The sequence below is a fragment of the Artibeus jamaicensis genome, unplaced genomic scaffold (assembly GCF_021234435.1).
Source record: "Artibeus jamaicensis isolate MK-2021 breed Jamaican fruit bat unplaced genomic scaffold, CSHL_Jam_final contig_471, whole genome shotgun sequence".
In the NCBI taxonomy this organism is placed as follows: domain Eukaryota; kingdom Metazoa; phylum Chordata; class Mammalia; order Chiroptera; family Phyllostomidae; genus Artibeus; species Artibeus jamaicensis.
In genome coordinates this window covers 4,349,238-4,376,967 of record NW_026521850.1, presented here as the reverse complement: position 1 = coordinate 4,376,967, position 27,730 = coordinate 4,349,238, and the positions used below count along the sequence as shown (strand labels likewise).

The following is a 27,730-nucleotide window of genomic DNA, read 5'->3' as shown; positions in this document are numbered from 1 at the left end:
AGGGCTTTGGCTTTGAGGCGCGAGATGGGGATGGACAATATAAGAACATCTAGGTTCGCACTGGCACCTGTCCAGCGGGTGGGCCGGGCTGCAAGTCCCAGCGCGCTCCTCCCCCCACGCACCGGCCCCGCCCTCCTTCCCGGACTCACTGCGCCCCCGCTGCGGGCACCCACCACCCTGTTGTTCGCATCCCGGACAGAGGCTGTCTCTCTGGCACGTGGTGTGGAGGGGGAGAGATCCTTTCTCCCTGCTCCCTTTGCTCAGCATGACACTGTCACCTGCCCGTTAGTGTCCCCGTTCTCCCATCCGGTTGTTGACAAGGAGAGCTCTCTGAGTTGTTTCCTCATTAAACGTCCAGTGCCTTATGAACCTGACTAATTTACTTAATACTGGGGCCCCAGCAGTTCCAGAGGCAAAAAAAAAATAGCATGCCTGTTTCACAGATGTGGCGGGCATGGGGTTTCAGAGAGGGTGAGCCTCTTGGCCAAGCTCACACAGCCTGGAGGGGAAAAGAAGGACTCTACCCAGCCCAGCTGACTCCGAGGCCCCAGGCCCTCTGGCCTCCAGGCTGCCGGGTCTGCACTTTCTGAGGAGGGAGGAGGAAGAGGGCCAGGAGCAGGATGAAGAGGAGTGACCACAGCCATTTAAGACCTGAGGCACCGCCAAAGGCAAGCTGGTCCCTCCAGCCTCCCTCCTCCCCCACTCTCTCCTACGACAGACAGAGGAGGCCAGCCCAGGAGTGGTTGCTCAGTCACACAGAGAGGCCACGGCAGGCCTGGCCAGGAACCACGCTGTGACTCCCAGTCTGACGCTCCCCCACCCCGTCCGCCCCTCCCACTTCCACAGGGACTGGCACCCGTGTAGCAGCCAGACCCGAGGGGTGTTTTCACTTCTACTCTCCCAGCTGCTGTCGTCATTGGCCAGGGCCCTGTCCAGCTGCCCAGCCCCCGGGGGCCACCTGACGTCCGAGGCTGTCCTGAACCATCTAGGGTAGAAAACAACCCAGCAGGTCACTGATTAAACTCTGTGATGAAGCTTTTCCAAGAACCAGACAACTGGACTCTGTTCCTTCTGGGTGGGGACTGGCAACCTGGGGTCCAGCCTGGAGGACACTCTCTGTCCCTGGAACTGGTTCCCCGGCGTGGGCAGTAGCAAAGCGGCTTCTGGTGCCAGCCACGGGTTGGCTGCAGGACAGGGTGCTTGGGGTCCCCACACACCAGGCCCCTCCACAACCTGCAGGTGCAGAGCCCTTGAGAGGCAGGTGGGAGACAGGACAGGAGGGGCCAGGTCCCCCGTTAGCTGCACAGGCAGCGTCTGCAGGTCGCTGGGGGACTTAAGAAGATCACCTCCCCCCAGTGGGCCCTTCAGCAGTTCAGACCAGTAGCCACAAAAGTCAGCTCCAACCCTGAGAAAACCACCCTTGGCTGCAGTGTGGAGGACGGATTGGAAGAGGGCGTGAGCCCAGGCAGGATGACAGGTGAGGGGTTTCCTGCAGAGGCACCGGTGAGAGGAGATGGTGGCTGTCACATGGGAACCTGAGGCATCTGCCCTCTCCTACCAGCACGGGAGAGAGGAGATGACAAGGGACCAAGCTGGTGGAAGAGGGGAGAGGGCCGGAGGGGCCGTCCCCAAGAAACAGTATGTGCTCAGCAGGTGGAAGGACCAAGAGCTCAGCAGGTGGAAGACACCCCAGGCGGCCGGTTCGGCTGGAGCGGCTGGTGCAGCTGGGTTCGGGCAGGGGAGGGACAGCAGGCCCTGGGCGTGACCCTGTGGGTGATGGGGGGGCAGCCAACTGTTTTCGAAAATCCTGTTGATTCATTAATACTTCAGGATACATCTCCAAACTTGGAAAACCCTTTTAAAACACATATCCATGATGCCATTATCATGCCTTAAAATAATCAACAGTAGTGTCTTGTTATCATCAAATGTCTATCAGTTTTCAAGCTTCTAATTGGTCATAAAGATGGTATTTCTTTTATGCTTAAAAAATCAATATCCAGATAAGTTCTGCACATTGTGATTGATTATGTCCTTTATGTGTTTTTCACTCAAAGTCCCCCATCTCATTTTTGCCTTAAAAATTTTTTAATCACCTTTATTGAGATATAATTATTCCAGTAACGTGAGATTGGTTCAACACCCCAAAATCAATGTGATTCACCACATTATAAAATAAAGAACACCATAATGTCATCTCAATAGATGCAGAAAAGGCATTTGATAAATTTCAGTCCCTACTCATGATAAAAACTCTCAACAAACGAAGAATAAAAAGGAACTTCTTTACCTGAGGAGAAGCATCTGTGAAAAACCTACAACTTCACCATAAATTGACAAGCTGGTTCTACCGCTTGTTTGGAAGTGCAAAGGACCTGGAGTAGCCAAAACAGCTGGGAACAGAACGAAAATGGGAGACGGACACTGACCTTAAGACGCGTGGTAAAGCCATGGTCACCCAGACGGCACCGGCATGAGGCCGAATCAATCGACCCACGGAACAGAAGAGGGAACCTGGAAATAGGCCCACACTTACACGGTCAATTAATTTTCAACAGAGGCACCCACGTAACTAGATGGGAAAAGGAAAGTCTTCAGCTAATGTTGCTGGAACAACTGGGAACCAGTGGGGCTGGGGAATGACCCTCCAAGGGTTTTAAGAAGCAGCGACTTGTGCTGATGCTCGTGTTCAAGAACTCTCTGGCCGCTGGGTGGAGAAAGGGTTGGAGGGGGACGGGGGTGAATGGGGAGTGTCAGGAGGCTGTCTCAGGGTCGGAGTGAGGACAGGGCAGGCCAGTGTGGAGGAGGGGGAGCAAGGCAGACGTGGGCGTATTTAGAAGATATGCACATCTCGGGCCCCGTGGCCTCAGTTTCTCCACCTGGGCAGGCCTTTAGAGGTGGCACCCATGGCCACTTACCCGGGAGGCATGCAGGCTCCTTGAAGAGCCCCAACCTGGATGTGAGTGAAAGGCAAGGCTGTGGTGGGTCCCCCAAGTGGGGGTCCCCTCCAGTCATGCCCCAGCCCTGGACCGAGGATCCACTCAGCAGGGTGGGGGCTGGGGCAAGGTGTGCATGGCACAGATGGAAGGAAAGGTGAGAATGGGCTCACCCAGGAGCAGGCCCGTCTCCTCTGACCTGGATCCCTGCCTCTGGGCAAAATCCACCCTGGGGCCCAGTGGGCAGGGCCCCTGCTGGCAGTCGGGTCCCTGTTTTCCTCTCCACAGCGCTGTGATCTCACCGCCCCCCACGTCATCAGCGCCTGTATGTCAGGAAGGGACAGTGCCCTGGGCTGGAGCCATTTTGCAGAACTGCGAGGAGTCAATGTCCCCACAGCCCATGGCCAGGGGGACTGAGACCCTGGCTCTTCCAACTCTCTTTGAGCCTAAACCGGAGCAGAGGGTTTGGGCCTGTCCTGCCACTTGCAATGCTGTGCAGTCTTGGGGAAAATACACCCTCTCTGTGCCGCAGGTTCTCACCTGCGAAGTGGGGATGATAGCAGCAACTTCTTGGCCCCTCCCTGCTGAGGGTCTGGGATCTCTGGCTGCTTCTTGGTTGCAGGAAAGTGCCCAGGACCAGGCTGCCTCCTTCATGTCACCTGACCCCCTCCGTTTTTTCCAAGATAGCTCAATGGCAAACCCAGCAGGGTGGCCTCAGGCTGCCACCTCCGAAGGTGGCTCAGAGGACTTGGGAAGAAGCTGCTGTGGGGTCAGGGACAGTTTTAACTATGGCACGGCCTTGGACTGGCCAGGACCTGCGGTTGCAGTGATGGAGGCATTGGGGTCAGTACACCCGGCTGGGAAACAAGTCCGGAATCTCTTTAGGCCAGCCCCGGCTCACAGCTCCGTTTCTTTTTGCAAGGACAAGCTTCACCTCTGTGAACCTGAACTTTCCCCGCTGCACAATGGGTGAGCGGTCAGCCAGTCTTCAGTCTCTATCTCCTGGGCACCCCTGGGAGTCCAGTCAGGTGCCTGGCTCTGGGGAGACAGCCAGGACTCCATCCGGGCCGGGAGGAAACCCAGACTTGCTACCGGTGTCTCCACTTCTTCCTCATCCTACAATGGGAAGCGGCCCCCTGGGGGGGGGGAGGGAGCAGCATAAGGTCTGCAGAAAGGCCAGCACCCAAATGTGGGCCTGAAAGTCCACCTAAGGGACTTTTACCCCCACTCCCACCTCGAAGCACTGATACGCTCCCCACAGGCCGGCCCGGGGGCACGTCTCTAAATGAACCGCTATGCTCAGGCTGCCAGTTGCGTGGGTTCCAGCCCCCGCGATGTTCTGATCGGCCACCTGCTCCCAGAACCCCGGCGGGAAGAACCGCGCCGGGTGCGCCCTCTGAGGGTGTGCAGGCACCTAGAGACAGGCAGGGGTGGGGGACGCAACGGCCCGCATCGGGGAGGACGGAAAGGGGGAGGGTCAAAGAGGGAGGGAAAGGAGGCTGCTTTGCCCACCCGCCGGTGTCCGGAACACTGGGCGGCTCCTCGGAGGGGGCGGGCTCCGGGGCGGGGCCTGACCCGCGCGTTTCCCCCACGTGCCTCGGGTCCCCCGCCCTGGCCCTGGCCCTGGGCTTATAACCTAGGATACGCTCTGCAGTCGGCCCTGCTCCGCCACCACCGCCTGGACCCCGGTAAGGAGACCCCATCACGATCCCTAGCCTAGCTCACCCTCTCCCCATCACGCCGAGGAAGCGGAGGGGACCCGGGCTCCGACCTGGACGGGAGGGGAGGGGCCGAAGCCCGGGTTTATGTGGCTCAAACGCAGCGGCCAGATTCCTGGGTTCCTCGGCCGCGGGGATGGCACTGGGGCGCGAGTCCCGAGTCTGTGGGGGCAGGTCCGGTTCTGTGCCCCCTTCACGGGCGAGGTCCTTTCCGAATTTCCCTTCTCTGATCCAGCTGCTTCTATGATGCGAAGTCCTCAAATGGAGACTTGGCGAGTCAGAGGCTGTGAGGGTCCCAGGTGCTCTCGTCCCGGCTCTGCCCACCTCCCTCTTTTTCTCGGGGAGAAGCCAGAGCACCGCTCCCACCTCTGCCCCTTATTTCCCGGGGCCTGCGCGCAGCGGCCCCTCGCGCCGCCCCAGCCGCAGTTTCCTACCTGGGCTGCCCGGCCAGTGCCTGGGGTGTGACTGGGCTCCCTCACCAGCAGGGGGCGTCTGTCCCCGTCTTCCTCCTAGAAGGCGTTTGCGATCGCTGTCCAGGCGGCGTCGCCAGCCTGGCCGGGCCGAGGTGCCGGGTTTCCTGCTGGCACTGGGCTCTGGGCGCTGGGCTCCTGGCTGTGGGAGGGGCCGCTCCGCAGGAAACCGTCGGCCGTGCGGGCGGCTGTCGCCTTGGGCCCCTTGGGCGGCTGCGCCCTGCAGGAAGGGAGGGTCATGGTGAAGCGGGGGAAAGTCCTCTCCCGTCTCGTCTGGGCTCTCCCTGAGCAGGTCCCGTGACCCCCCATCCCCACCCCCGCCCCGCTCACTATTCCTCTCGGAGAGTGAGGCGTCTCCTCCGGAGCCTGGCCGTCTGGCCGCACATTTGGGCAGGAACAAACCTGCCCTTTATCCGGGGATGGATCAAATCGGCACGCGGCTTTGATCTCTCTGCCCCAGCCCACGCCCTGTGTCAGGAGAGGGCAGGTTCCGAAGGCTTTGGGTCAGCCTCTCTGCTCCCCGAGCCTCAGGCTCCCCATCTGTCAGAGCTGCCACTCAGTGGCAGGTCTCTGCAGACGCTGCGGGCAGCGCCTGGCTCCACGCACTCACTGTGTCGGGGGGGGGGGTGTTGGGGGGGTGCCCTGCTGTGGGCGGGAACAGGGGTCGGGTTCCCTGCCCTCCTCCCTTAGGTTCTGGTGGCAGGGGCTGAAGCTGCCACAGAGGAATGGGAACTTGGGCGATGTTAGGACCTGGAGGATCTCCCTTAAAAACTCCCTGGCCCTCTCAGCCAGGGCAGGGGCGCATGGGACGGGGCTGTCCCAGATGGGGCCACCTGTGTGCTCTACTGAGAAGCAGTTCTGGCTCTGCTCAGCACCCGGGGGGGGGGGGGCGCATCCTTGCTGAGTGCCCAGGGGAGACGAGAGGCTCCCCACTCAGCGCACAGCTCCAGAGGGCTCACATGTGCCCTGGTCCGCAGCCCGCCTGCCCGCCCTGGACTCGGTCAGCTCTGATGGTGTAACCCTTTTCTCCGGGCCCAGGATTCCAGTGGGGGCCTCCATGGGGGGAGAGGACGGGCCAGGCCCAGACTGAGCTGCTGTGCAAGCGCTTTCCCCTGGGCCCTGGGCGCTGCCCGAATCGCCAGGGCCTTCCATGGGGGTGCACAGCCCCAGAAGTGAGAGGCTTGCCTGCAGGCACTGGGGCTTCTACTGTAATAGTTTGGGAAAGGGGGTCTTCCAGGCCTTTGGCTCCATCCCTCCTTAGGGCAGGCACCCTCCCCAGACTCGGGGTAGGCCAGGACCCCAAGTGCAGTTCAGTGTTAGTAACAGAGTACACCAGTGAATGAATGCACTCTCTCTCCCATGGCCAAGTGCTCTTCGAAGAGGGGTGGGGTGTCTGTCACCAGGGCCTGGCAAGTCTACTTAGTCTCCCCTTCGCCTACCCCAGGGCGTTTTCAAGAAACCGGAGACTCAGTCTTCCCATTCCAAGGCAGACTCCCAAATGACCCTCAGCTCTGGGTGCAGGAAGCTTTTCCAGGTGCTGGCAGCTCCAAGACAGCCCAACGTTCCTGATGGATTCTCAGGCCCCAGGAATCACCATGGGGAGCTGGTTCTGTATGGAGCCTAAGATGAGCCTCCAGCCCTCAGCTTCCTTACCTGTTGTTTGGGGAAAAGCCTCCCCGACTCACCAAGACCGGGCAGATGAAATGAGTGGGGTCTGTCTGGCAAATGTTCAGGCTGAATCCTGGCAGCGCTACCTCTTGGTCAAAGCGTGGAATTGCAGCCTCACTCTATCAGACAGTAACCCGGGCAGCAGAGAGATAGGAGCTGCAATCCTAGAATGAGGAAATCCCAAAGTCCAGGAGAATTCCTGTGGCCTGGGTGGAGCTCAGCTTTCAAAGTAATGAATCAGCTCAGCTGGGTTCGAGTGGCAGAGAAGGGTTTTGGAAGGACGTTCACCAGGCTACCACCCTGGCGTGCGGACAGAATGCTAATTGGTGGCGATTCGTTGTGAGTTTTGTTTTCTGGAAGCTGTGTAAAGTGAGGGGAGGTCCATGGTCTCCTAGAGGCCCCTGTGCATAGGACACAGAGCAGCACAGCACAAGCAGTCCTCGGTCAGCTGCGGTCAGCCCAGCACGGCCATTCACTAGCTCGTTACCTGGGCAGGTCGCTTAGTTTTTCTGAGCCTCAGGTGGTAATAATGGTCTCTCCACTGTGAAATCACACACGAGATTTCCTGCGCATGGCAATGAACATAGTATCTGCTCTTGTCACCGTCCCTGCTTTAACATTCTGGGACTCATGGGTTTTCTCGGCGTTGAGCGAGGGGCCAGGCAGGCCTGGCCCTTCCTCTGGACGCTGGCGGGATGGCTCTGGCTGGGGCCATGGAGGGTGGTCCCTGCCTTTGGGCACGGCATTCTGGTAAAGGATGGCTGGGCTGGCCCTAGGAGCCCAGGAAACCTGCCTTGGGCCCTTCCTGAAGGGTGGGGCAGGGCAAGGCTGGGACCCCGGGAGGCTGAGTCCAGCCAGCGCCTGCCAGACACCTCCTGCCGGCAGGTGGCCCAGTGTCAGACCAGAAGGCTTTTCAGGTTGTGTGTTTGGTCGGTGAGGGGCTTGCCCAAGGCCATCACACCAGTGGCAGGAGAGTTCTGCAGGCCCGGGCTCCTTCCCCAGCATGTCCCTGAATCCTCGAAGCCCTGTGGGGGATGAGCGGCTCTCTCCAGTTTTGCAGAGGAAGAGCTGAAATAGCCTGAACCCAGGCCGGAGGACCCAGCCGCTGTGCTTTCCTGGGAGTGGTACTTGCTCACTGGACTGTGGCCGATTGCTCTTGTCCTCCCTGCCTATCACTCCCCCCGCCCCAACTGAGGCCTCAGCTTCATTTAGCTTCTGCTGCAGGAACCTTGCTGGCTGGGGGCGGAACTTCCCCAGAGGCTGGGAGGGCAGGAGCAAGGCCAGTGTCAGATTGCATCATTTTCCCAGGCCACCTGCCCGCCTAATCTCGGCGTGCACACATGCACACGCGTGCGTGCACACTCATACAGGTTCACTCTTGGATACTCACTCCCAGATGCTCGATGCACACTTGGGTTCTTGCACACTGCTCAGACCCAGGGCGGAGGGCCTCCGTGCCCACACATGCGCACAGCCTGGCAGGCAGCAGGGCTCGCTAGTTTCTGAAGGAGCAGGCACAGAATTCCAGACTCGGGAGGATTTTAACCCTCTCTCTTTACAGGTGAGGAACTGACCTCTGGACAGCGGAAAAGGCAGTGCCATTCTCAGTGCCTGCTGCATGCCGGGCACTGTCTGCTAGATGGTCCCTGGCCCGTGGAACTCACAGCGGGGGGGTGGGGGCAGTTAGAATACAGCCTGTCATGTGTTGTGATGGGCAAAGTGCCCAGCGTGGTGGAATCACTGAAGCAGAGCAAGACAGGCCTATGGTCTGTCTGTCTCCAGGCGCTGCCCCTCCCCCACTCTGGTGCCCACCCTCTGGGCTCCAGGTGTGTCTGGAAGGTGGCAGACCAGGGCTCACTTGAAGAGCTGGCGAATCCTGGCCCCGGATCCTGTCTCCATGTCTCAGGCCCCAGGAATCACAGCTGCGGCCCCAGGGATCCCCCTCCCTGCACCTTCCCAGAGAGGGGCAGCCTTGTCTGTATACGCCCAGCTGACACAGGTCTCGGTCCTGGCCTTGTTGCTTACCAGCCAAGCACAGCTTTGAGCAAATCCCTTAGCCGGAGCCTCAGTTTCCCTGTCTCTAACATGAGGCACCACAAATGAAATATTCAGCTTTTAATAGACAGGCTCTTGATCTCGATTGTGGTGAGTTTCAGGGGGGCCCAAACCTACTAAACTGGATACCCTCGATACAGGGAGTCTATTGCATGTCAGTTATACCTCAAGAGAGCTGTTGGGAGAATATGTAAGAGGACGCACTCCTCACCCCAACCACACACCCCTCCCAAATCAGAGGCGAGGTGCTGGCCCGTGTCCCCCTCAGCCAGGCTGTACTGAGGGGGTTCCAGCAGCTGGGAAGGCTAGTTCAGGGCCTCTGCCTCTCTGCTACCCACCAGCACCCCCACCCCTGCTGGGGCTGCCAGTGCCTGGGAGCTGAGCTGCTCTCGGTTTTGCTTCTGCAGAGAGAGGCTCACCAAGTGGGGACGACAGATTCCAGAAGCCGGGAACCCACACCTGCAACCCAGGTACTTCTCACCATTGGTCCTTCCTGCCTCCCTCCTCACTACTCCTCTCCATCCTTGATGGCCTGTTCCCTGGCCAAGGTGGCCATGGGCACTGTGTGCTGGCCCCAGAGTCAGGGTCTGGTGGGGACAAGGCCTGGCAGGTGGCCAAATGGCCAGTACAGAGGAGACCTGTGTATATCCGCCAGACCCACCCACAACCTCTCAGTCCTATGGGGTGTTTTCTTCCAAGTCCAAAGGGCAGTGTGAGCCTGTGGACCCTGGGGCCAGCGGGTGGGTAGGCCTATGATGTGTCAGGAAATGCACAGTGGACATGTGTCTTGTCATATGGTCAGGCTTCATGTCCAGGCTCTGCTGCCCAGGGAGGGGCCATCGGGCCAGTGCTTCACCTCGCTGACCCTCTGGCCACACGGGGAGTCCGGGGACAGGCTTCTGCCCTGCGGTGCTGATGGCCCTCGCCGACTGCTCCCATGGGTCTGTGCGTGGGTGTTCACAGCCTTTCCCAATAGTGTCCAATAAGGACCCTGACCTTGGTCAGGCTGCAGTGCACCGGCTCTCGCCTGTCACAGGTCTGCTCCCTGTAAACGTGGGAAGCTGGGGCCCTGCCCCCTGCTGGCCAATGACCTCAAGCAAGTGCTTCCCTGTAGCTGAGGAGTGAGACAGAGTGGGGGATGGTCCGCTGTCCTCTCTGCAGAGGGACACCTCCTGGGAGGGAGCTGCAGGCCACAGAGGCACAGGGACTCTGCATACCACTGTCCCTCTCCACACTTCTGTTTCTCCACCTGCATGTGGGGAGCTGGCTTCTGAGCCCCCCACGCTGATCATTTTCAGAGTGGGGTTCACTGAGGGGCTCAGCCCTCTGTGCCTCCCTCCTCAGAGGTACTTGCATTTGAAAAGAGCCTGAAGTCCCAACATGTGAAGGTTTACTGGGGCCCCAGGTGGGAGAGGTCCATGGGGGGCGGTGGGCTCTGTCTCTGGGGGGCCCACAGCTGGAAGGCAGCACTGCATGCTGGGAAGAGCCCGGGTTTGGGAGCCAGGCACAGACATGTGCCCTGGCCTCCCGCTGCCGCTGACCTCTGTGAGCTCCGCCTCTGACTTGCCAGTGGGCATTAGGACCCTCACTCCCTGGGGTCGCAGTCGGGGTGCAGAGTGACCTGCCTGGCCCTGTGTGAGCTGAGCAAGGAGCAGTTCTGACTGGGGCGCGGGGGCCCCCAGAGGCTCCAGACTGCTGAGTCTTTTGCATCCCAGCCTTGGCCAAACAGCTCGGCCTCAGGCGCCTTCTCTGGCTGGAGGGGGATCGGCCCCTAGACATGCGCCCCCACCCCCACCATCCCCAATTGCTGTCAGCGTTCCCCGGCCCCGGGTGGCTTGTGGGTGTGTGCGAGCCGTGTGCAGTTCAGGTCCCCGCCAGAACTGCAGGGGGTGTGGAAGGAGGTGCTCTAGGGAGAGGGGCTAGCACCTTGGCTGGCCCTGATGTCTGTGAGCATCCTGTCCCCAGTGCGCAGTGGCACTTGTCCAGCGGATAAGGCTGCCCAAGGCCCAGGTGGGGGCTGTTTGCAGAGGTGGCAGGTGGGGCTGGGCCAGGTCCGCCACTCACACTCTTCCTTGCCTTCCTCCAGACATGTCCGGCAAGGGCTCCGTGGTTCTGGCCTACAGCGGCGGCCTCGACACCTCCTGCATCCTCGTGTGGCTGAAGGAACAAGGCTATGATGTCATTGCCTACCTGGTGAGGAGGCTCCCGGAGTGTCTGCCCTTCCGTCTGCTGCCCACCCAGCCTGCCCGCTGCTCGCTGTCACTGTCCCACGCCTGGCCTCCCCCCCCAAGCCTGTCTCGAATGGTGGGAAAGTCCGTCCCCCACCCCATTGTACTGCCTCACTCTCTTCATCTGTACAATGAGCACCCGTGGGGGCCCCCAGGTCTGAGATGTGCCCCCCAGCACAGAGTAGGCCTTGTCCAGTAGGGACTGGACAAGGGACTCGAGCTTGGCAGTGCTGCTGGTCGCTTGCCCGGAGAAGGACACTGGGCTTGGCCTGCTGAGGGCCCCCCAGTCGTCCCCTTTCCCAGAGTCCTGGCCAGCTCCCAGAAATGCAACAGGCTGTGGGCTCCTGCGGTGGCTGAGTTGGCAGAACCCCTGCAGACCACCTAGTTCTGGGATGGCAATGTCTCAGGCCATACATAGGCCACAGGTTATGTGTGGTGCCAGTCTCCCACCCAGGGTGCATGGCAGACATCCCTCATTGAACCAGCCCCATTTCTGATGAACTGGGTCGTGGTTTCTGAATCTTTGGCCATGTGGCTGTGCTATTTAGGACTCCTGGCTGCAAATTCTAAAAACCTAACTCAGACTAGTTTAAGCAAAACAAACAAACAAAAACCAGATAGTCTTTGGCTCATGTAACTGAGAGGTCCAGGGGTAAATGGCTTCAGGCAAGGCTTGATCCAGGTTCCCACCCACATCTAGCTCCATCCTTGGCCTCTCCGCAGGGCAGGCAAGGCTCACATCATCAGGGCCTTGTTTTTCCAGAAAAAGGAGAGCTTCCCTCAAAGGCTCTGACACCGGAGCCCAGGGGTACTCTCACTGGCCTGAGTCACTGCCCATCATACACTGATCACTAGCTGTGTCTTAGAGGGCTCTGATTGGCTAGCCTTGGGTCATGGGCCCGCCCCTAGAGTGAGCAGCAGACCTGATTTGCTCCCCTCCAACCCTACGGGAGGAAGTCCCAGGAAAGAAGGTTCTGTTCCCAGAGGAGGTAAGGGTGCTGCTTTGAGCAGACAAATTCAGCTGTTGCCCGAGAGGTTTGTTTGCACATAAGGTCAAGTCACCATCCCTCACAGGGCCCAGTCCCCACATCATTCAGGTGGAGTGCGGGAGGCCCAGGGAAGGGAAGCGCAGTCACCTGGGGAGTGAGCGCCACAGCTGAGTGTGGGTGCAGAGAGCCCAGGTGTATCTTGTTGGCAGCCCAGTGGGCCAGTCTGCTTCGGGGGCCACCACAGCACGAGCCTAAGGCTGAGTGAGAGGCCTCGGAGGAGCACCTGCAGCCGGACTCTGGGAGGAGCCCAGAGTCTGGTGAGCAGAATGCAGGGCCAAGGTCCGGGCAGCAGGCCCGAGTGCGGCCAGCAGAGAGTATGTCGGTGTCTAGACAGGGGCCCTCGGAACCGGGGCTCAGGCGGCAGTGCAGGGCAGCCGGGAGCTCGAGCACAGGCCCCTCTGCCGCCTGTCTACTCGAATGTGACAGTCAAGTGGCCGCATGTGGCTGGGACAGTGGGCCGTGATCTGGGAGCTGGGCAGCTCCTGGCAAGCCAAACTTTGCCCTGGCTTTGGGGGAAGGTGGGAGAAGATGGTTCCAGGGAAGCCTTTGATCTTCCAGGCAGCGATAGCGAACGTGGCAGCCCGGCCACCAGCTGCACAGGGCCAGGCTCAGCCAGCCCAGCAACCCAGGGTCAGCTCCTGGAAGCTCGACACCTTCTCCAGCTCTGGCCTGTGCCCTTTCTCCTTCCGGGGACGGTGACGTCAGTGGTCAAATGGAGCGCCCCGCAGGGGGGCTGACGTTCTTCTCTGACCCATGACCGGTTGCTTCTGCTCTTCAGGCTAACATTGGCCAGAAGGAAGACTTCGAGGAAGCCAGGAAGAAGGCACTGAAGCTTGGGGCCAAAAAGGTATCGCATCGAGGCAGGGTTTGGGGTTGGAAGTGGGGTTGTGATGTGGTGGGGGCAGCAGTGGGCCCTCCTGTCACAGAGTTCCTTGTTGCCTCCATCCCTTCCCCATTGGTCCTCTTGCTTCCAAGAGTGTGAAATCCATTCCTTCTGCTTTCAGGTGTGTGGGTGCCGCCCCAGCTCCCCTCCACCCACCTTCCTCCACCTCCCGCCTCCCCACCCATGTGTCTCATCCTCAGCCAGCCACTTCCCATCTGCTCCCTTGTCCACCTACCCACCCCCCATGCATCCATCCGCCCGGCTGTCCCTCTTTTATCTCTCTGTCCATTTGTCCCTCCACTCTTTCATCCACTCACCCATCACCCCGCCTGGCTGTCCCTCATTTGTCTGTGTCCATTTACCCATCCCGCCACCCATTCAACAGAATTGGAAAACTCCAGCTGAGTTAGTGCACTGATTGTGCATCTAATCATGTGACGGGCAGACCCCAGGCTGGATGTGGGGCCCACGTGGTGAACGTGGTCCCTGCCCATATGGGCTCACAGTGCAAGTGTGAGCAGCGCCTGCAGGGGTGTCCCCAACATCTGAGTCAGAGCCAGTTCCCTCACCCAACCAAGCTGTGAAAACCAAAAATACCTCTAGGGATTGCCAGCTGCCCCCTGCAGATAAAGTCATTGCCAGCTGCCCCCTGCAGATAAAGTCATTGCTGGCTTTTGTGGGTGACAACTATCCATGGCTCTAGATCTTAGGTGGCAACTAAGTTTTATTTCAGGCCCAGAATGCTGTGCTGGGATGGATTTAAGGACCATGGCTAGTTTCAGTGGGATGGTATAGCCCAATTGATTAATAATGTCTGCCCTGAGCACAGGATAGAGAGTAACAGTACTGCATGCTGGGATTGATTAGCAATGTCTGCTCCAGATGCAGAAGGAGAAGTGTAGGTACAGTTTGCCAGGGTCCATTATCAGTGCCTGCCTTAGATGCAGACCACGTCAGTCCCCTGGGGCTCTGCCTCCTAACTGAGCTCGGCCTTGCTAAGACTCCCTCTCATGGGTTCCCCTGCAGGTGTTCATCGAGGATGTCAGCAGGGAGTTTGTGGAGGAGTTCATCTGGCCCGCCGTCCAGTCCAGTGCACTGTATGAGGACCGCTACCTCCTGGGCACCTCCCTGGCCAGGCCCTGCATTGCCCGCAAACAAGTGGAGATCGCCCAGCGAGAGGGTGCCAAGTACGTGTCCCACGGCGCCACGGGAAAGGTGAGGCCAAGGGTGGAAGGCACAGGGGAGGCCAGGTGGAGGAAGAAGAGAGGGCTGCGCAGGGAGACGTGGGGGCCGGCGATGGACAGGCAGCCCTCGCACACTGTAGGTGTCCCTCGTGACCATCAGGCGCACAGTGGGCAGGCTGGCCTGGGTGAGAGAAGTGTTACTAGTAGGTTGTGGTGAACACCCAGGTGTAGTGACAGCTGTGTCCCAAGCCCCATGTGCCCCGAGTGGCATGTACAGGTTCCACGTGTGATGGGAGCAATGTCACCACGTTTGGCAAACTTGAGGCTGAGCCATGGGACATCACCACTGGCCAGGGTCACAGCATGAATTGTCATCTCTGTAGCGAGAAGGGTGGGAAACCCAAGTGAGCAGAGTGGGTTTGGACCCCAGCCGCATGAAGCTCTTCCCCTACCTGGGCCTCGGTTTCTCCACGTGCAAAACAGGGATAAGACTCCGCCTCCGTTTCCCAGGGCCACAGACTGGGTGGTTTAAACAACGGAGATGTGCTGGCCCCAGTTCTGGAGGCCGGAAGTCCGAGATCAAGGTGTCAGCAGGGCCGTGCTCCCTCGGAAGGTGCCAGGAAGGGACTGACCCAGGCCCCTGTCCTGGCTCCCAGCAGATGCGTCACTCAACCTCCCGTCTTCATGTCGCCTTCCCTCTGTGTGTACCCGGTTTTGTGTCCAAAGTTTCTTTTTGATAAGGATGCCAGTCGTGTGGGATCAGGTCCCCCCCACCCATGGCCATGGCCTCTTACCTTGATTATCTCTGTACAGACCCTATTTGCAAACAAGGTCACAGACTCAGGAACCGGGGACTCGGGCTTCCACATATCTTCTGTGGGGATGCAGTTCCCCCTGTAACAGTCCCTGCTCCTGGCATCACGTGTACTAGTGCAGGTCGAAGGGAGGCCCCGAGGGGCAGGGGGCAGGAAAGCCCTCCTCTGCACGCTGTCCCGCAGGTGGCAGGGCTCAACGTTCCTAACAACATGGACAACTGTCCAGAGCTGTTATTGTGCAGATGTCTGAGTTGTGAGCTCTCAGAGTCAGTGGACACCGTGTCAATAGCTTGGTGCAGGGCTTGGCCATTTAACCACCTCACAGTCAGAAGGCTCCACACCTCATAGTGACGGGGAGATCACTACCTCGCCTGTGAACAGGTGCTAACCTGCCCCTGGGCCCCCTTGCCCTGGTGGTCGAGGCAGTGGCGCAGGAACACCCCAGCTAAGATTCTGATGCAGGAGGTTGGATGTGAGGACGCTTGCAAACAGCCAGAACGGGGTGGCAGCGGTTCGTTCATTCACTTGGGTTCTAGGTCAGCAAGCTCGTACTGGGTACCTGTAAGGGGCTGGGCGTGTGCTGAGCTTGGCAAGGCGTCACCCTTCTTAGGCCCCTTCTCCACCCTCAGAGAGCCTGTGTCCTCGTAAGGGAGGGGAGGATGGGCACATAAGGCATGGAGGACCCATGCCAGGGGCGACACGGGGGCAGCAGGCAGGGGGCTGAGGGAAGGCTGCCCTTACGGAGCACAGCCCTGAAGGGTGGGCCGAGGTGAGTGAGGAGCAGAGCACGGGAAGCCTGTGCCAGGCCCAGGGAGCAGCCTGTGGAAAGGCCCAGAGACACAGGGGCACGAGTCGGGTGCGATCGCCGTGAGAGAAGCGGCAGGGAGGGCCCCAGGTGGCCGGCGACCCCCGGGGGTGTGGGGGTTGGCTCTGGGCCTGCCGTGTTCCACTCGAGGGCAGCAGGAGAGGGTGCAGGAGAACCCAGAGGCCACAGGGCCTGTTCAGTGGGAGTCAGGTCCTGGAGCCCCACTCTCGTGCTGCGTGACTTGCCCCCCATGCAGCTGAACTAGAACCAGCTCACGGGGCAGTTTGAAGTCACCAGTGGGCGATTCCAGCCAAGCACGCAGCAGGGGTCTGGCATGGAGTGTATGCTCAGTGGAACTGACGGGGCCCTGCAGGCAGAGGGGGTCAGTCAGAATAAATGTCAGCGCAGAAAGGAAGAGCTCTGAGCCCTCTCACCTGTCCACATGCTGATGAGCTGGGCAGTGAGATTCCCGTTGCAGGAGGTATGCAAGCTGAGCCAGATCAGGGTTCTGGAAGGGCTCCTGCCTGGAGAAGGTCCCTCCAATGGTGCCGCCGGACCGCGGATGGGTGGCACTCGGGGCTTGTAGAGCGAGTGGGTTGGTGGCTGATGGGTCTGGCCCTAGCTTGAGGGGCTCTTGGGGTCCAGGGAGAGACCCCCAGAATAACCCACATGTTTCCAGCCATAGCCACCAGCAGCTGTGTGCGCTGCTCCATTTGGTCACCAGAGGGCACCAGAGGCTCGTATTTGAGACTGTGCAGAGCTGACCCTGGAGGAAGCTGCTGGAGAAGGAAGCAGCCCCCCAAGATCCTCTGTTCCTCACGCTGGTCCTGCAGGGCTGTGGATCTAAGAACGACACCCTCTGCGGTGGTTGTGACCCCTTGGGACTTGGGGATGTCCCTGCAGTTAATACTGTGTCCCAAAGAGGCACAGTCGGCCTTGTCAACCAGCGGTGCAAAGGTCCCGGGCAGGGTGTTCACTTCACCCTGGGTCCGTCACTTCATCTGGGGGTTGGGGGACAAGGTGCCCTCCTGCGCCTCAGTCTCTCCTGGTTACAGGACCTGAGCAGGTCCCCACCGGGTTCTGGGGACAATTTCCCAGAACTGGGCGGGGAGGACCAGAAAAGCCCTAGGGTAGGGTCCAGAAAGTTACAAAGTTTGGGTGGTGGGGCTGGTGGCCTGGCTGGCTGGGGGCAGGCACCAGGGACTGATGTGTCAGGAGGGGGCCCTGTGGCCCCTGAGAGCAGAACCCACGGGGCTGGGTCTGAGGGAGGCAGGCAACCCCACTGGGGCACATCCCAGCAGAACATCTTGACAAGGGAGTTCTGTAGGGTGTTCCCCATGAAGAGAAAGAGCCAGGTGTAAGCAGGCAGCAGGGCCCCCCACAGACGCAGAAGCGATCCCACCAAGCCAGCGCTGAGGTTCTGGCCCGTGGACAAGTTGGCTGCTGGCCTGTCCCAGCTCAGGGAGCCAAGGCCTCACGGTTGGCACCCTCAGTGTGTCCACCCACTCTGGGCACTCTGCGTCCAGCGCTGACCTTCCTCCACGAACAGAAGTACAGAAGGTGCTGGGGGGCCCCAGGAACTTGGGAGTCCTGGCCTAGCAGGGGCTGAGGGACAGGACACTGAGACATCCGATGGAGCCAGTGTCAGCCGGTGACACCACCGAGGGGCCAGGGCAGCCCAGGCTGCAGGAGCAGACTGTGCACAGGCCTCGGGGTGAGAGGCGGCTTCCCTCCCGGGACCCAGCCCAGAGCCATCGGGCACAGACTCAAGCTGGGCTCTACCCCCAAGCCCCGCCAAGACCCAGATCCCTCCCCACCCAGGAGCAGGGCAGAAGCTGGGTGGCCCTCCCACCGGTTTTGGGAAAGGGGCCTGGGAATCTGAGCCTGAGACTTGGGCAGGGGAGCGGGGACAGGGATTTTTGTGTATGGCACCATCTGTGTGGCCGGCCGGGAAGCAGATGGGCCACCCCCTCCCAGCAGCCCTTCCAGTCCCAGGGGGCGCCACACCCACACTCACACACGTAATCAGCACGTGTGTCGGCACACGGATGTGTGTGGTGTGTGTGAGGCAGCGTCGCCCCCCTCTTGGCCCCCTGGGGTGCTGTCAGGGGCTGTCCTAGAGCCAGGGGTCAAGGGTTAGGGACTGGAAGGGCCGGGTGGGCCTCGGCCCTTGTCTGGGACTCGGTTTGAACCAAGGTGACCTGTTTGGCTTCTGGGAGGGTCTCTGGCTCTGGAACAGATGGGGGTCCCCCTGGCGGGTCTGGTTGGGCAGGCACCAGCCCAGGGTGCTTCTCTGAGGAGGCACAAGCCACCATTGTTCTGTGGAAACATGAAGCCGTGGCGGGGGTGGGAATCGCCGGGGTATGCAACACGAGACCATGTGCCTCGCCGGGTGGGTCTGCTTTTTACCGTAGCTGCCCCGGCTCTGCGAACGACACTGGCCCTGGGCCCTCGGGCAGGGGCCGCCTTGCCTTTTAGCCCATCTGTGAGCTGGACGCTGCAGCAGAGACCCTCAGAGGGAGGGCCGCTGCAAGGCCTCAGTGGGCTCCTCACGTGTGGAGCTGCTGAGTACGTGTGAACTGTTAGGGTTTGTGTTGCCTGCTGGCTGTGTGACGTTGGACAAGTGACTTTACCTCTCTGAGCCTCACTTTCCTCATCTACAAAACAGGGTTAAAAATCCCACTGGTCTCAAGTGGCTTTCCGGAAGACAACCAGCGTATAGTAGGTGCTCACTAAAGGGTCTGAATGGAGGGTGTTCCAGGGGGCTGGTCAGTGCAGCTCGGGGCCCCAGGAGAGAAGGGACGGGCAGCCTGTGCCCCTCAGCTCCTGGCTCTGCAGAGAGGGACCGAAACCTCTATTTCCATGTCGCCCGACAAGACTCTGGAAAATAACATGTAATTCCCGCCACTGGCTCTCTGCACCCGACCGTTGTCACAGTAGGTGGAAGGTCCCTCTGTTATTTCCACGGCGCTGTCTCCCTCCGGGCCACCAAGCAGGTGGGAGGCAGGCAGGCTGCTGGCAGCCATTGTCCCCCTGGGTCTGGGCTGTGCCGCTGAGGCCAGTGCTGTGGGCAGCCTCCTCCCCGCCATCACTGTCAGCTCGCCGGGGTGTCCGGTGAGTCTCACGTTACCGCAGAGAACACGGGCAGCAGGAGGCAGAGTGACCCACACCGGGGGGCTGGGGCCAGGTTCTGTGCCCTTGGACGAGTCCCTTCTACTCTGGGCCTCAGTTTCCTTCTGTGTTCAGAGAGGAGCAAAGGGCCCTCAGGAGTCGCCTGGTCCCACCCCCTCCCTCCTACCAGCCATGGTACAGATGGGGAGACTGAGGCTCGGAGAGGAGACAGGATTCCTCCCAGCAGGGCCAGGCCCCCGGCCCTGCACATGGGTGTGTCCCCCGAAGTGTGCACATGCGTGATGGTTCATGTGCATCCCTGCCGTGCTCCGAGAAATGCACACCCCCATCTTGCCACATGCCCACACACACATGCACACACACTCCGGCCTGTATCTCCACACCCGTGCACCCTGACACGTGCCCACATGCTGCCACACCAGTGCACGCGCAAAAGTCGTGGCATTCGCCACACATGCCAGGCACACGGGTGCACGGTCCTGCCCGCCCACCCGCCACACAGCTTGGCTCCGTACTCAGGGGTCCCAATGCTGCCTGCAGGTGGGAGCTGCCCTTTCCTCTCCAGGAAAGCCCCGTTTTCATCTTTAAAACAGCTGGTAATAGTACCCACTTCAGAAGGCTGGGAGGAGCCATGACTCGGCTGTTGATGAGGTGTGCTCCCCCTGCCCCCTCTCCCACCCCCCCACCACCCTTCCGGCTTCTGACAACCCCGTTCTGTGTTGCAGGGGAATGACCAGATCCGGTTTGAGCTCACCTGCTACTCACTGGCCCCCCAGATTCAGGTGAGAGGCTGCTTCTCTTGGGGTGGGAGCCAGCGGCTGAGGCCCCTGGGGGTGGGACGTGGGGTTCTGGGAGGGTCTGCAGACAGTGTGCACCTGGGTGGTGCCCCCCTTTCCCACAGAGAGCTCCCTTCACTCACGCCAGCCGAGAGGCCCAGCACTCTCCCCCTGACCATTTGCGCCCCCCTTCAGTGGGACCCCTTCAAGGCCCAGGTGGCTGGGCAGTCATGGCAGTGGACAGAAAGATGTTGCCATCCTTCAGCCAGCATCCTTGGCACTCGGGTCTGGCTTCCTGGGTGCAGGCTGGTGCGGTTCTGGGCTCCTCATCGCCCTCCTAGCTTCTGTCAGGGCCACCCAGCTAAGGCCCTGAGCCCTGATCCCTGATCCTTAGTGTCCTGGATCCTTTCCTGGGGTAGGAAGGGCCTTGGGGCACTCCCCCCACCTATGGACACCACCTAGGCAGGAGAGTACATGTCAGGTCTGTGCAGCCCACTGCTCTGCCCTGCCCCCTGCAACCTGGCCTTGGGCCTGGATTTACACAGGTACTTCCACCCACCCATCCCTCTCCTCATACACTCATCCATCCATCCATTCATTCATTCCTCTGTCTCCTCATTCATTCATTCATCCATCCATCCATCCATCCTTCCATTCATTCTCCATCCACCCACTCAGGGTTCACTGAGTGCCTGCTCAGTGCAGGCCGAAGGACTTGGGCCAGGCTCCAGGCGCATGGCGCCCAGGGCTGAGCCGTGGAAATATAATGCATGCCATAAATGCAAGCCGCCTGGGTAGTTTAAGTTTTTCTAGTGGCCATGTCCAAAAAAGAATGATACAAAGCAATAGGTGACACCTTTTTAATGAGAAGTTGTATTGAACCCTATGAATCCAAAAGGGTGTCATTCAACATTGCCATCAGTCTAAAAAAATGACTGGGACGGTGTGTGTCCTTTTCTGTGCAAAGTCTTCATGCCCCAGTGTGTGCTTTATGTGTGCCGCACATCTCACGGTGGGGACCGGCCCAGTTTCAGCTGCTTGGGCCACGAGCGTGGCCCGGAGGGGAGCCAACCCCAAACACTGGGCGGCTGTGAAGCCCTCGGACAGGGGCTGCTGGTCGACTTGCTACAGGAGGGTGGGCATGGCGTCCGGTCTCTGCGGCCTTCTCAGTGGGGGGCCAGTGCAGGGGCTGGGGTGGGGCCGGGAGCAGGGGTGCAGGCTGAGCTCTGGGAGCCAGCGTGAGGCCAGAGGGTCCTGTACTCCCCGTGCCCTGCTCCAGGGCTGCTCGTTCCCTGGGGGTGGGGGGCGTTCTCCCATCCTGCCCCGCCCCCACGAGCTCCATGGCCCAGAAATCCCGCCGGCCTGTCATCTAGATGAAGCCTCACCCCCCGCGAGGCTGTTGGGTCAGAGGCAGGGTCCCAGCTGGTTCTGGGGATGAGAGGGGGCTCTTCATCTGGAGGGTCTCTCTGCAAGCCCCCTTGCTGGTGGAATGAACTCAGTCCTCCCCGCCCTTCCCCCCATAGAGCAGCTCCAGGGGGGCAAGAGGAGCGGGGTGGGGTGGCATGTACCATCTCTGGGCCCTGCCGTCCTGGAGCAGGGTCGGGTGGGGTGGTTGTAGCTCCATGGACCCATCTGGGGGCAGGTGCTGACCCTCTGACCAAGGGAGCTAGTGAGGCTAGTGAGAAACTTGAGGCTTGTCTAGTTCAAACCCTCAGGTCTCAGCTGGGGAGACTGAGGCCCAGAGGGCAGGACCCACCTGGGGACACATGACCATCCTGCCATGGAGCTCGGGCCTCTCCAAAGCCACCTGCCTCATGGATCTGCAGGGAGCAACAGGAGCCCCCCCCCAGCCGCGTGGCCATTGGAGTCCCCTGCCCCTCGACAGAGGCCAGCTCTGCAGCTTTAGGGCGGGAGAAGCCAGCAGCAGGGTCCCTGGTACTGATCCCTCGCCCCACATCCAGGTCATCGCCCCCTGGAGGATGCCTGAGTTCTACAACCGGTTCCAGGGACGCAACGACCTGATGGAGTACGCCAAGGTAGGCACCTGCGCCGTCACCTCAGCCCTCGCCTGCTGCCCCAGCACGTCCCCCCCACCCCCAGGGGCTGTCTGGGCCACTGGCTGGAGGCTGGGACTGATCCCCAAGCTGGGGGTTGGACCATCTGGCTGCCCACCCTCCCCGGGTGCCTGTCCCCTGGGCTGGCCCTACAGAGATGTGGCCCCTGCCTGGGCTGCCTCTGCCTCCCACTCTCCTGCCACCTCTGCTGTGTGTGTCACTCAGGGGACAGCTGGGGTGTGGGCCGGGCCATTTTCTGCCCCTCGGCGACCTGGCTGCTACCTGTCCCGGTGTTCTCCCAGGAACAGGTTGGGGCTCTGAGCAGCAGGGGACGACAAAGGCTTGTGCTGAGACGGCCCCTTTGAAGTACAAGTTGCAATCAAACATATTAGAAGTTTTGCCTCAAGATCCTTAGCCTCTCCCCAGGGTACCTTTCTTTTTAGCGACTCCATGGCAGCCCTTGACAAACAGCCTCAATCAATCAGACGGGCAAAAGCAGCTCGGCGCACACAGCAGAAAATTGCTCCGGTTTTTAAATAGCAGTCACCGGGGCTGGCTGCGAGCTGTCGCCGCAGCCAAGGTGCCGCGTGGCAGGGGACGCGGCGGGGACGCAGCCCTGCCCCTCCGCCAGCATCCCATTAAGACCTGGAGCGCTCGGAGGGGAGATCTTCTGCACCATCTGTTGTTTTATTATTAAGAGGGGAGTTTATAAGAGCAAGCCCATATGTTGCCAAACAAATTGTCAAATAGCAGAGCTATTAAGAGGATGGGGTTGGCGGGGCTCTCCCCCCTCACCCACTTCGTCTCCTGATCATACAGAATATGGAGCGTGTTTCCTCTTTGGGAGGAAGGAATTGGGGACCCCGCCCCACCGATGGTCTCACGCCTGCAGTCCAGGTTCAAGAGCGCGCCAGGGCTGACCCCAGCTCTGCCCTTGGAATCCACTAAATCCCCAAACAAAGCTGCCCCAGGGCTTCCCAGCCAAGGTGAACTTCAGGACTGCTGTCCCTCCTCCCAGGTTTTGGGGAGAAGGCGCTTTGCTCAGGTGCTAGCCGCATAACCTTTTCCACAGGAAGGTTGGCCCGGCTAAAACGAGTCCCGGTCCCTCCGCCACCGGCCCTTCTTCGGAGGCCAGGATCGGACTTGAACTCTAGGGAATCGGGGTCTTATAGGAAGGAGGCAGTGTGTCTGCACCCAGGAAATGACTAGAGTAACTGAGCAGCAGCCGAGCTTTGTCCGAAATTCACAGCCAGGCAGGATCTGATTCGGCCCAGACAAAAATCCACGGGGCCTTGGAACCCCTGTTTTCGAGGCCTGACGTCACCAGTCACCACGCCGGAGGGCGCCGGAGGGCGCCGGCGGAGCGGCGCGCAAAGCCAGCATTCACGGCCCTTCCCGGCTCCCCCAAGTCCATCGTCTGGGGGAACAGCTGTCAGAAATTGTCTTTATCATTGTCACCGTACTTTTTAAAAGCCAGTGTTTAAGGTGTGGTTCTGGAAAGCAGGCCAGTGTCCCGTGTACATGTGGACGATGGTTTATTTTCTGTCCTTAATCTTAATGGGAGTTTCTGGGGGCGGGCCTTCAGGACACAGGGGAGGGGAAACCAAAGTCCCTTTGCTCAGGGTCTGTCCCTGTTTTTGACTGTGCGTGTCCCCCAGTGGTGGGGGTGCGGGGGCTGCCCATCCTGTTCTCTCCTCCTTGCTCCCCACCCTTTCTCCTTTCCCTGCCCTGCCCAAGGCCCGGTGGGAAAGAGAGGGCAAGAGGGTTTGCAAACTGCACTCCCAGCGAAGGGCCCAGAGTGGTCCTGGTTTCTCAGCCCCACCTGAGCCTTGTGGTGCCCTGCAGGCCCCCGCTCCCCACACCTGGCCCCCCTGCCTGGATAGGATCAACATGTGGGTTCGACTCAGGGCAACTTTGGGGGGATAAGCGGCCCCCAACACCAAACAGCCTCTAAATGAGGTGTTCTCCTGCACTTGTGTGGCTTAAATGGAAGAACACACAGTTCTACAGTGGATGCGGGCCATCTCCCAGGAAAGCTTGCAAAGCAGCCCCAGAGGGTTTAGCCTAATTAATTTTGAAATCCTAAAGTGGTGATGAAGGAAACCTTCCCTGCTTCCCAAGGGAAGCCCCATCAGGAGGGGTGGGGGCGATGCCAGTGGGACCCGAAGGCCCGCGCCTCCGAGGTTCTGGGACCCCTGGGGTGAGGTGCCGAAAGGGTGCTTGGAGGGCAGAGTGTCGGCCTCACTGGTGTCAAGGGTGGCTGGGCGGGGCCTCGGAACTGCCCTGCGTGCCCGGCGTGCGTGGAGGGGCGAGCAGGGCGTCATACACGTGCTGGATTCCCTCCTGGTGTCGGCCGGGGAGCTCAGGGCCACCAAGGGGGCCAGCCTCACCTGTAACCCAAAAGGCCAAGTCAGGTGGCGTTGAGCGGCCGCCGGCAGCCTTTCATGCCCAGCGTCTTGGTGGGGCGGGGCTTTCTCCCTGAACCTTGGAGCGGGCCGTTTGGGAAGCCAAACACCACCAGAACCAGTGGGGAGGACGCGGACCTGCCTGGGTTGTTCCTTTTCAGGGAGAGAGGTCACAGACAAGAGCCACGGGCTGGACGCAGACACACGTCTCTCTTTGCCTAGGCTCAGTGAGAAGCCCTGTGTGGGCGCTGCCACCTCTGGGGAGCCCCCATGGGAAGTGCAGTTTATTCCAGCTCCTAGGGTGGCCGTGGGGGCCCCGGGGGTGCGGGGAGACCCTCGCACAGCACCTGGCACTCCCTGAGTACTTCAGGGCCCTCAAGATGTAAGCCCAGAATCTTCTGGAAGGAACCTCCAAATTTGGTGTTCACTCTACAGCATCTCAGACACTGGGCTCCCAGTTTCTGCATGGGCACGTCAAGTTTGGGGGGTCCCCACTGCCCCCCCAGGCAGCCAGGTGGGAGGGAGGAGGAGACAGGGCGGTCCAGGGCCTTGGCTGCAGAGGGGCCAGAGTTTGGGGCTGTCTGTGACCTTCAGAGAAAACCAAGGCACTTGGCTGGTGTGGCTCGGTCAGTTGGAGCATTGTCCCCGGAGGTAGAGGGTTGCAGGTTCAATCCCCAGTCTGGGCACAGGCCCATGTGACCACGGATGCAGACATATGAGAGGCAACCAATCGGGGCTCCTCTCTCGTATCGATGTTTCTGTCTCCTTCCTCTCTAAAAGCAGTGGAAAAAAAAATGTCCTTGGATGAGGCTAAAAAAAAAAAGAAAGAAAACCGAGGCGGCTGGGCCTGACCCTCGCGTCTGCTCCAAGCTGCCTCACGCCTGCGCCGTCCCCTCTCCCTGCAGCAACACGGAATCCCCATCCCGGTCACCCCCAAGAGCCCGTGGAGCATGGACGAGAACCTCATGCACATCAGGTGAGACAGCGCCCGCCCGTCCACAGACCTGCCCAGGATGTAGTGGCCGCTGGACACTCACAGTCCCCGCCCTGACACAGCAGGGGACTCCGGGAGGACGGCCCACATCCCGAGCAACACAAGCCCAGCTCTGGCTGCCGCTTGGCCGTGTGCCTGGGGAGACGCCGGGGGGCCCGGCCTCTGCGGTGGCATCGGGGCTTCTCTCAGGAAGGGCATCTGAGATCAAAAGCCCAAGGGCGAGGAGGGACCGGCCAGGGTGCAGGGAAGAGCCTTGAAAGCAGAGGGAGCAGCGTGGACGAAGGCCCCCAGAAGACAGAGAAATGTCCCGGGCTCTTTCTTGCCACCTGCAGCTCCCGCAGCCAACTGGGGGGCCCAGAAGGTTCCGGGCAAGGTTGGCAGCTGTTGGTTTGGCGGAGAAAAGAGCAGGCCAGTCATGTGTTGTGGGGTGGGGGGGTCAAGGCGTGGCTGAGTCCGTCGGTCCCTCCCCTGACCACCCCTACCTACCCTTTCCCTCTGCAGCTACGAGGCCGGAATCCTGGAGAACCCCAAGGTAATTTCTGTTTCCTCCCAGGCCGTCTGATGTGTTTGTAGCCTAATTTGAAATTTCACAGGGGGCGGGTGTGGGGCCGGGGCCAGCCCTGCCTGTCCGGACCACCACCACCTGCCCACTCCGCGCCCCCCGCCCCACCCCCACTGCCCGCACCCTGTGCTCTTTTTCTAATTACTGCTGGATGAATGGGGGAAGGAAATATTTCAGGGCAGCACAGAGAGAGAGCATGATTGTGCGACAATAAAGAAACAATTAGGCAGATGAGACACTTGGGGGGGCCAGCCTGTGCCCACTGGCTCTCTGGCCGCTGCTGCCTCAACTGGGGATGGTGGAGGGGAAAGAATTAGAGCCTCGGGACCCACTTGTCTGGGTTTGCGCCCATGCCTGCAAGGCAGGCCACCCCATCCGTCCCCAGCCTCTCCGGCTGGGCTATGGCCATTTGAAGTTTAGGGTTTCACCCCCTGGGGGGTTTCCCTTTGTACCTCCCCCTGCCCACCGTGGGAGCTTGGGGAGGAAGGGGGAAATCTGTCCTGGGAAGAGAAAAATCTCTTTGTCCCTGAGGGAATGTGCCTCCTGCCCTGCCTGGCTCAGCCCCACACCGAGGGCTGGTTTGGGGGTGGAACGGGCTGCTTGTCTCAGGTTCGGGAAGACGTGTGCTTTGGGGGCGGGGGTGCTCTGGCAGCTGGGCCTGGGGGATCCAAGAAGCCCAGCTGGAGGGGAGGGTGCCCAGGTGGGTTGGGTGAGGGTGGGGAGAGCTGGCCCTCCGCCGGGGGTCCCAGCTCAACTCCTCACAGGCACTGGGCCTCTTGGTCTGAGCTGTGACATTGCAGGATGTACCGGTTTCAGGAGCCAGGCCCAGGTTTGGCATTTTCCCAGCTTACTTTCTTTGGTCCCTGGCAGTGAGCTCCCTAATTTTATGGGCGAGGGAGCTGAAGCCCCACGAGGGAGTAGGGCTGGCCCTCTGGCCCCTGTGGCTCCCCCACTGCCCACCACTTCCCCCCACCCTTCTCACCCCCTCAGCCTGAGTGTCACTCAAGAGGACCGCACCCTTGCCCCCTGGAGGCTGATGGCCCCATGAGGCTGCTGCCTGCTGGCCACAGGTTTTTCCAGTTCATGCTCTGCTGACCCCGAGACACTCAGGCCAGCCACCCTTAATTAGCCAGTCACTCAGCGCCAAAGGGGGCAGGGGAGGCTGAACAGAGCAGAGCAGCTTCAAGGCGGGGTGTCCTCCGGCCTGCAGGGTGCAAGCACCCTGGGAAACCCCTCCCCAAGCAGCTCATGGGCTGTCACCTCAGGACTAGGGGCGCAGAGCCGGGTGCAGAGTGGTAGCGGGGTGCAGGTCCCTGTGCTGCCGGTTCAGCCCCCCCCCCCAGCCTCCTCTCTAGTGAAGACTGGGGGTGGAGAAATAAGTTCTAGAGAGTGTCTTTGTAAGGATTCTGCCACCCAGTCAAGGAGGGAAAGTTAATGCTCGGGTCCCAGAGCTCGGAACCCTGGGTCTGAATCCCGAGTCTGCTTCTATTGCTCTGCAACCTTGGGCAAGTTACTCAGCGTCTCTGAGGCTCCGATTGCTCGTGCTCACAGTGGGAAACCACAGTACCTGCCCCCCCCCCCAACCCTCTGCTGGGGCCTTTGCCAACTAAGCCGTCAGTAGCCACTTGGCGGGTCCGTGGTACAGGGCAAGGCCTGGAGCATAGAACTGGGTATCCCGCCCTCCCTCCTCAGGCCGGCTCAGGATCTTTGGGAGGAAAGGCTGGGCTGGGTGTGCGTCCAGGGGAAGGCCTCCTTCCTGCTGAGAAGTGTGGGGTCAGCCCAGGACCCAGGGCCCAGCCCCTCTGGCCCTGCTCTCCCAGCCTGCGCTCTGCAGGGAGAGGGGCTGTGCTGGTGGGGGGCTCCCCCAGGCTAAGTTCCAGGTCCTCCCTTGCACCTCGGGGTCTGATGTTGTCTTCGGATCCCCCCAAACGAGTTGGCAACAGCCAGGGGCCTGGGGGAAACGTTGCGTCCGAGCTGCCCGGGCCCCCGAGGGAAG

At 60.5% G+C, this 27,730-nt stretch overlaps 1 protein-coding gene and 1 long non-coding RNA gene across 5 annotated transcripts in view; one reads left to right on the top strand and one right to left on the bottom strand.

The window, feature by feature from the left end:
- The first annotated feature begins 1,166 nt into the window (after positions 1-1,166).
- Positions 1,167-27,730, top strand: part of ASS1 (argininosuccinate synthase 1) — a 50,379-nt gene continuing 23,815 nt past the window's right edge. The window contains exons 1-9 of one of the 2 annotated variants that reach the window (XM_037144519.2): positions 1,167-1,477; positions 9,255-9,317; positions 10,934-11,040; positions 12,903-12,971; positions 14,034-14,222; positions 19,669-19,725; positions 21,681-21,755; positions 25,084-25,154; positions 25,674-25,704. In XM_037144519.2, the coding sequence (XP_037000414.2) occupies positions 1,471-1,477; positions 9,255-9,317; positions 10,934-11,040; positions 12,903-12,971; positions 14,034-14,222; positions 19,669-19,725; positions 21,681-21,755; positions 25,084-25,154; positions 25,674-25,704 (669 nt within the window). In that variant the 5' untranslated portion in view covers positions 1,167-1,470. Of the gene's footprint in view, positions 1,478-4,530; positions 4,625-9,254; positions 9,318-10,933; positions 11,041-12,902; positions 12,972-14,033; positions 14,223-19,668; positions 19,726-21,680; positions 21,756-25,083; positions 25,155-25,673; positions 25,705-27,730 lie in introns of those variants that run through there. The other variant, XM_037144590.2, reaches the window with a different exon arrangement.
- Positions 1,470-5,714, bottom strand: LOC128627822 (uncharacterized). Of its 3 annotated transcripts, none has more exons than XR_008392110.1 (4): positions 5,455-5,714; positions 4,708-5,344; positions 2,430-4,052; positions 1,470-1,767 (listed from the first exon to the last, which is right to left on the bottom strand). It is a non-coding gene; the product is annotated as an uncharacterized LOC128627822 (long non-coding RNA). The 3 variants fall into 3 exon arrangements; XR_008392111.1 differs by having other exon boundaries at positions 1,470-2,514; positions 2,919-4,052; XR_008392109.1 differs by having other exon boundaries at positions 1,470-4,052.